The 8,577-nt window shown below is 40.4% G+C and overlaps 1 protein-coding gene across 1 annotated transcript; it reads left to right on the forward strand.

Annotated features, from left to right (window-relative positions):
• The first annotated feature begins 2,414 nt into the window (after nucleotides 1–2,414).
• Nucleotides 2,415–8,044, forward strand: aldh8a1 (aldehyde dehydrogenase 8 family, member A1). The gene is made up of 7 exons (XM_051408468.1): nucleotides 2,415–2,660; nucleotides 3,628–3,775; nucleotides 4,597–4,752; nucleotides 4,836–4,985; nucleotides 5,178–5,434; nucleotides 6,639–6,800; nucleotides 6,897–8,044. Exons 1-7 carry the CDS (start codon nucleotides 2,526–2,528, stop codon nucleotides 7,347–7,349), a joined length of 1,461 nt encoding a protein of 486 aa, XP_051264428.1. The 5' UTR covers nucleotides 2,415–2,525; the 3' UTR covers nucleotides 7,350–8,044.
• The last annotated feature ends 533 nt before the right edge of the window (nucleotides 8,045–8,577 follow it).

Raw genomic sequence — 8,577 nt, forward strand, 5'->3', positions numbered from 1 at the left:
GATCTGTGTTTATTTTTTTTTTTCTATCAAAGACTCAGCTAAGTGGAGGAGCTGTGTTTCTGTTTCTCCATGTGTAAAATCTGACATGTTGGTTACAGATGGTGTGAAGGAAGATGGCACAAAAATGAACATGACATCAGCAACATGTGGTTTGAGTTTTGATTTCAGCGACTTTGAAGTGTCCCTTTCTGTCCAACTAAAAAGAAAACTTTTAAAGCTTTGTGACAAGTTTATGGCAATACAGTCTGTGAAAATGAGCATCTACCACGCCAGCAAATACACTGCTTTTGTATCTATCAAAATACATACAAGTAAGTAGGAAGTGAAAATGTAGAGGTGATCATTTCCCGTCAGGTTTGACAGTGACACAGCTGGGGTTGTTCCCGTTGGAGTGGAAAGCACCACAAAACACACATCTCACTAATGCCACCACTGAGTGTGACTTTGCACAGTTAAAAAAAAAAAGGCTTACTAAACATGAAGTTAGCTTCTTTTTCAGTTTCTACCTGCGGACGCCAAGGTCATGCATGCGAAATTGCGGTGGGCAAAGTTGCTCAGCACTTCCAGTTATACACTTTTTTTTTTCCGGAATTGTTGACATGGTGGAAAGACGAGGAACAAGTGTTGTGAGAAAGAGTAAAACATCAGAGGAGTTCGGAATTTAATTAACGACTAGTCAATGGAAAGAGTGAAAGGAATTAAATCCTAAGACAAATACTTTTTGCCTTTTATTTTATCTATGCAGCTCAAAGGCATCACCATCACGTCATAAATAAAGCTCCCTTCTATCTTTTTCCAGAATGACAGAGAAAGAACTGCAGTCGATCAAATATGCTTTTATATTTTCCATTTGGAAATAAATTAAATTTAGACATGTTATTAATCCAAAATAAACAAACTCTGTGGAGCTAACTTTAAGCTTTGTTGAAGAATTATATAGATTTTTATTTCGATTATGAATCGTGACAAAATGAAGGGTGCCCTGCCTGTCTGCAAAAGCCCTACACTCACCAAAACAGACCTGTGACACCCTGTGGGGAGGACAGTACACACATTAAAAGAACCAAATAGTGGAAAATTGAAGTAAAAGAACAAATTATAATGCAAACAGTGACAGATTTTGTGTTTGCATTTGTGAAGGTTTCTGGGTTGGTTCTCAGATAACGTTTCGGTGTGATAAAGGTTATGATTTTTGTCTCTGATAAAACAGTCAGTTCCTGCATACAAACACAGGAAGGTAATTGTGCATGAAAGCTGGCCAAAGGTTAGTTGTGAAAAACAAACCGTGCAACACGATACAGTAACCCTGCAATATATATTAACTTGATTCTGTCTTCTGTAATGATGTGGTGATTTATCATCTCAGTCAATTAAAGATGCATACTGCTAATTGTTATTCATTCAACTTAATGACTCACTGCTCTAGTTGTAGCGTCACAAACACTGAAAAATGATATATAACGTGACGGGGGCAAAGGTCAGAAAAATCTTGCCATGTCATTCTAGACCCAAGAAACAGAACAACAGTGGGATCAAATATACACTGACTGATAGACAGATGCTTTGCTTGCTTTGAATGAAAGTTTACTTAATTTTGATGATTTCCATATTTGTCATTGTTACTGTCAGTCAAAAGCCTCATGAAGAGGACTTACCGCCACACACATACAGACTCTGTAGGTCCCCCAGCTACCACAAGATGGCAGCGTTCAGTAACATGCAATCTCTACAGTCATTTACATGGAAGATGAACACATGCATTCAAGTGTTCTGCCACAGAAATACAAAAAAATTCCTGCAGTCAAATATGTCTCATCATCCTGGAACACATTTGAAGTACAAAGCCTAAAAGTCTTTTTTACTACAGAACCCTGAGGGGGCTCTGAGGAATTTATAAGAGCCAAGAGGACAACGATGATAAGAACTGTTGATGCTTCAGGTCTAGTGTCCCATACTGTGATGATGAATCGCTTTCTCTGTAAATGGATGAGTAATGCTGTGGCTTAATCATCAGAATCTGCCTTCCTGAATCAGCACTTACTAAAACTGACACACAGTTGTGTACTAAAGGCACGACAAGCATCTAAACACGTCTCCAGGAAAACAGTATGTAGATTACTTTTTGCACTGTCATGATCTAAAGGTGAGCTCTTGTGTGGCCCTACATGTGTGGGTACACTTGTGGTTTTGAATGAAGGTCTATTACTTGTAGTGGTGTTTTAAAAGTGTGGAAAAGTGATTAAAATTAACCTTATTCATTCATACACCTGCTTTATTTAAAGCTTCATTTATATTTTCAATGAGCACGTGCTATTTATAAGAACTTTGATTACAAACAACCAATGCTGTGACCTAATTGGCTCCACTCACCATACTGTGTTTTATTGTGAAATGTGGGAGGATCGGTGCAGGTAGGGTTATCTTGACTTTGCAGTTTGATTCATGCCACTGGAGACAGTGCCTGCAGCAGCCTTCTGTCGTTTTCTCAGTGTGTCGTATTGGTTTGGTAGCATCGGTTGACAACCATGTCGAAGACCTCATACCTGGTTTTGGAGAACTTCATCGGAGGCAAGTTCGTGCCTTGTCGGAGTCACATTGACTCCTACGACCCGTCCACCGGAGAGGTCTACTGCAAAGTACCTGACAGCGGCGAGGAGGAGGTGGGACATCCACAATTACAATATGATTATTATTATTACACTGCACTATGCATTCGGTATTTTCTCTGCAGAAACATAATTAGTATTGAGAGTGAATGCAAGTGCATTGGCCTTAGGCCTATAGGGCAGGTTTTCTGCAAAAGCCCTGCTACAGTACATTTGTAAAACTGATGTTGACATTTTGTTGAGGTTTTCACACCAGTGTAGCACAAATGTTAGGAAATATTTGTAGGACTGGATGAGGTCAGCTGTATTATTCCTCTTTTTCAGTGCATTTGACCTGTGTTTGACACATGTTGGAATTTTTGAGACCTTTTTGAAATCTTATGTCTCAATTCAACTCAATTCCATAAATTGTACAAAAGGGTAGCCTTTATTGCAGGGGTATCGTGCTGAATTGCATTTCATTATAAGAGCTGTTAGTGTATTTAAACCAGATTTTACTTGCACTGAGCTCGTGGTCACAGAGGTACTTTGCTCTTTACTGAGTCAACAGTCAAGTAATCATTAAACATATGACATGTCAATTATAAACCTTAGATTTTAGTGCTTAACAGATTTAGAGATTAAGAGATTTATCATTTATTACTTATTGTTATTGTAGTATTTTGTGAAATCAACATTTCCAGCCATTATAAAAGTGTACAGACAGACAATATACAATGTACTTCTGCACCTCTGCACAGCTTGTGGCCTCAGTGTGGACATGATGTGACTTTAGCAAAGACTGTTTTTTTTTCTTTTGAACTTCAGAACCTAAAGTTTTAATCTGATGGATTTTTAGAAATTATAAAATGTGAAGGAATCTAGTATTTCACAAGAAATATAGATAACGTATTTTATGTAAAATAAATTTTGTCTCATCTACCTCTAATCGTCTTGTGACCCCTCACATTTGTTTTGGGACCGCTGATGGTAGTGTAAGTATCGCCAGTATGCTAATCTCTCAGAGCTTTACTGCCTGCAGGTGGAGGCAGCGGTGGCAGCTGCTAAAGAAGCCTTCCCTGGGTGGTCTGAGCGCAGCCCAGAGCAGCGAGCACAGGTCCTCAACAAGCTGGCCGACCTGTTGGAATCCCACCTGGAGGAGTTTGTCCAAGCAGAGTCCAAAGACCAAGGTGTCTTTCACTGTTTAAACACATGTTGTATCAAAGTCAGGTTCAGTCAATCGGTGGTCAGTGGGTCAGGATTTGTTTTTAGTAGTAACAAGGGGCCACTGGCTTTAAAAGTGCAGGGCAGAGCAAACAATATACTGATCATTTTTATTGTTTTTTTGGCTCGTACCAGTAGTTGTACTTACAAATGATGCCAGATGAAATAGGGTGCTGGCATGGGTTTACTAAAACCACAAGGTCATGAATGTACTAAGTAATCTATGTATTAGATTATGTTTATATATATATATCTATATATTGTGCACTAAGCTGACAATTGTCCTGAGAGTGGCTCTAAAAGATAAGCTCAAGCACTGTCAAAAATAAACAGGGATCATGCCCTGTGAATGCTCAAGTCAATTTAGTGGCAATTTTGATATTTCTTATGCACAGTACAGATAATACATTTTGCAACACTCAAGTAAAGATTAACAGGTCATGAAAAACATTAGGATTTATACTCTATTTTTGAGACCGCAAACATTCACAGTGTTTATGGAAATCCTGCCACTTGATTTTTGGGATATAGAAAAGATATAGAAAGTGTGGGTGAAAGGGACATTTTGACCTGATAATAGTGCTAGAGGAAAGTCAATATGAGTATTTGATCTGTGTTTCAACACACAATATGTGGTGCATGGTTAATCTGTTATCTTGGTATTTTTGTAGAACTAATGCATATTTAAACAGAATGCCCACAACCTAAATAAAACACAACCACAGTACATCAGTAAATCAGTGATGTATCATTCTCTGCTGTTTATCGCTTTGGTGTAACATTACAGGTAAAACAGTAACATTTGCACGGACTGTGGACATTCCCCGATCGGTGCACAACTTCCGCTTCTTTGCATCTTCGGTGCAGCACCACACCACCGACTGCAGCCAGATGGACCACATGGGCTGCCTGAACTACACCATCCGCTGCCCTGTGGGAGTGGGTGAGAGCTCAGTGTGTTTGCATTAAAACCTGTAAAGATTATATTTGTGCTTTCTGTATTTTTAAATTGTGTTGTGTTTGTAGCCGGTCTGATCAGCCCATGGAATCTCCCCTTGTACCTGCTTACCTGGAAGATTGCACCTGCAATCGCTACAGGCAACACAGTGGTAGCAAAACCCAGTGAAATGACCTCCGTGACCTCCTGGATGATGTGCAAGCTGATGCAGCAGGCCGGTAGGACTACAGCACCCACAATGCAATAGCAATCCACTTACACACACAGAAGTTAGAAGGATTCTCTCATGAATCATTACACATAGACATGATTCTTCACTTTAAAGTATTGCTATTAAAACACTTTTACCTGTATTAAACATGAGTAATAAGAAACAAATGATGGATACATAAACCTGTTTACCTCTGCAGGGGTTCCTCCGGGAGTAGTCAACATTGTATTTGGCACTGGCCCGAGAGCAGGCAACGCACTCGTTGGCCATCCTGACGTCCCGTTGATCTCCTTCACTGGCTCCACGCCAACTGCCCGGCACATCACAGAGCGGAGCGCCCCCTACTGTAAGAAGCTCTCACTGGAGCTGGGAGGTAAAAACCCTGCCCTTATTTTTGCTGATGCGGACCTGGACCAATGCATCGAGACCACTGTTCGCTCCAGCTTCTCCAATCAGGTGGGCAGAGAGTTTTAGTGAGTCTTTTAAGACACTATTTAAGATTAAGAAGATTAAGAATTTTTACAGTTGTTTTTTTATTTTACATGCTCTTGTGAGGGTTATTATCAAAGCTGGCAGGAGGGTTTACCAGGGACCCCAAAACCTCCAAGATTATTGTGGGTGAAATGTTTTGTGCTAATTTTATAGACATTTTTTTTGGCAATATGATCCACTGAAGCATATATCAACTGAGAGTAAAATAATTTGTTAAAAAAAGAGCCAAGATCCACTTAATAGCTTCTTCAGTATTTTTCAGCCACATGCATCTCATGGTCAGTTGTAGTTGTCAGTTGGAATTTGTCTGTTAAAATCTAGCAAATGGGCCTTGAGTCAAGATTTTTTTCTTGTCAAAACACATATCAACTGAAATGTGAAAGAAATCGTTTATTTACAAGAGTTTTTGGGGAAATACACTTACAGTTAGATGGGAAGATTTCTACCACTCTCATATCTGTACTGTAAATATGAAACTGCTGTGGGCAGTCAGTCAGCTTAGCCTAGCTTATCTTTTGTACAGTTTTAACAAACGATAACATGTTCATAAGTGAGCTTTAGAGGGGCTAATAGGCAGTTACCTTTGGACAGAGCTAGGATAGCAGTTTTCTCTTATTTCTAGTGTTTATGTTAAGCTAACCAGCTGCTGGCTGTAGCTTCATATTTAACTGTCAGTAAAAGAGCTATAGGCATATTTACCAATATGTCAGACTTTTCCATCAAGGGTGCGACCTACTTAATTTCCTCATCTTGAAACCCTCCTCTTAAGAGAGTTCATGTGTCAAAAGAAAACTTTAGAATAACTTAATTTCAGTTTTGGACTGCATATGGGCTGAGTAGCTTATATTTTCCCATGGGCCCTCCAGCAGGTTAATCTTAATCTGTGTTTTAATCTTTAAAGCTCTTGTAAATTTGTTTTTGCCAGAGCTGCAAAAGTAAAGATTAGCTTTATTCCTTTTCTTATTGTTAATGTCAATAAAATGCATGCCGTTATCTGTGTGAACAGCTGTTATGTCTGCATGTGATGAGGATGCAGTGACATGATTTACCCACGTGGGGGAGATCACTGCCTATATTTTGTTGTAGGTAGACGCATGAAAACAGTGTTCAGAACAGTCAGTGCTTCAAACAAAACCCTCCAACTTCTCCCCTTCCTTCCATCTCTCAGGGAGAAATCTGCTTGTGCACCAGTAGGATTTATGTCGAGAGGAGTATTTACTCTCAGTTCCTGAAAAGGTTTGTGGCCGCAGCTAAGAAGTGGAAGACAGGTGTGCCCTCTGACCCCAGCAACAACAACGGAGCACTCATCAGCAAAGAGCACCTGGAGAAGGTGATGAAATAAAGTGTCAAATGATGTGAAAGACCATTTGAAAACAAGTTCTTTCCAATACCTTAAGTTGAAATCCCTCTTTGTCTTGATCCCCAGGTCCGAAGCTTTGTGGCACTCGCCAAATCTGAAGGCGGCGTCATCCACTGCGGTGAGGGTGTTGACCAGCTGAGCCTCCCTGAGCGCAATGCCAACGGCTACTTTATGCCCGTCACTGTCATCTCAGGCATATCTGACAGCTCCCGCGTCATGCAGGAGGAGATCTTCGGCCCTGTCACCTGTGTCAGCCCCTTTGACACAGAGGATGAGGCTGTTTCCAAGGGTAACGGCGTGCGTTATGGTCTGGGTGCCACCGTGTGGTCCCGGGATGTGGGCAAGGTTCACCGGGTGGCCAAGCGGTTACAGGCGGGTCTGGTGTGGACCAACTGCTGGCTGGTGAGAGATCTGAACCTGCCTTTTGGAGGGATGAAGAACTCTGGTGTGGGGAGGGAGGGAGGGAAAGATTCCTACCACTTTTTCACTGAGGTGAAGAGTGTCACGATCAAACACTAAGAGAGAGAGGAAAGAGGGCAGCAGTGGCAAGTCTTGATTGATACAACATTTTCTGCTGGAAGCAGGTGCAGAAATATGGAGAAGGTTTTGCAGTCAGTCTTGACATTCACCAACCTCTGCTAGTCACTCTTTGGAATTTCAAACACAAATTTCTCCTCCCACCCTCTTGGATTACTGGAGCCTGTAATTAAGTCACATTTGTAGAATACAAAAGTCAGAGAAAGTCACAATGGAATAATACAGATGAATAAACAAGCAAAGATTCAATAGAAATGTCTAGTGAAGAGGAAATAATTTTCAAATCATGTTCATACCTTTTTCCTTCACTCTTTGCTAAATATTTTGTAGCACTATCCTCTACTGTTGAGTTGAAATGCATTGGGTAGCATGTGTTAGGGTTTAAAATAAAAAAAGGTACAGACCAGACAAGGTGAACCCAGATAAGGCATAAGCTTATTTATTGCCCATTTCAAGAAAAGAAGTCAAGAGTACAATTTATGAAGTTAGGAACAGCAACTTTATCCAACATCCTTTAAAGTTTACACTGCAGGTGTGGGTCCTGCAGTGTAAACTCTAAAGTTCAGGACGTAACATAATAATTCTGAAAAGAAGGAATACAAACACTGATAATACTTAATAAAAAAGTAAAAATGTAACACATGTAATTTGCCAAATTAAATGCCACATGTTGTTCATTGTGTTTTTATGTTTGAGTTATGTCATTGTTGTCCGTGGAATGCAGTAGCTCTTGATAGTATCTACGCCCGGATTCTGAGTCTGTCACATGAAAGCAGGTCTGCAGATAGATAATCATTCCGTTTTACATCAGCACACTTTTCATGTGTCATGGCGTTATCGTTTATGGCTGCACATTTGGTCAAAGTCTGCTATTTTTTTTACGTCATGCAAACCTTACTGTATGTACTCAGAAGTTACTGTTTTACATTGAGTTGTTTTTATGTTCGACCTGCTGACGTAAGAATAGTGAATGAATGCCAAACTGTCCCGCGTGGTGGTTGGACAACATGTTTGGAGAGAGAAATAGGAATCAGCAAGCTGAGTGAACTGAATGAGTGTCTGGAGGCACAGTTTGCAAACACAGAGCTGCCAACTCTCACGCTTTCGCCGTGTGACACACGGTTTTGCCTGTTTTCACACGCACTCACACCACACATCCAATTTCTCACGCAAAAAAAATCCGATCTTGGGCAGAGACTCGTTCCTTCCT

The sequence above is a fragment of the Dicentrarchus labrax genome, unplaced genomic scaffold (genome assembly GCF_905237075.1).
Source record: "Dicentrarchus labrax unplaced genomic scaffold, dlabrax2021, whole genome shotgun sequence".
Classification (NCBI taxonomy): Eukaryota; Metazoa; Chordata; class Actinopteri; family Moronidae; genus Dicentrarchus; species Dicentrarchus labrax.

Bases quoted from the DNA above. Each gene is read 5' to 3' on its own strand.
- aldh8a1 (XM_051408468.1), top strand. From the start codon at position 2,526: ATGTCGAAGACCTCATACCTGGTTTTGGAGAACTTCATCGGAGGCAAG. The intron at 4,753-4,835 runs GTGAGAGCTCAG...TTGTGTTTGTAG, and splicing joins CCGCTGCCCTGTGGGAGTGG to CCGGTCTGATCAGCCCATGG. The intron at 5,435-6,638 runs GTGGGCAGAGAG...TCCATCTCTCAG, and splicing joins GCTCCAGCTTCTCCAATCAG to GGAGAAATCTGCTTGTGCAC.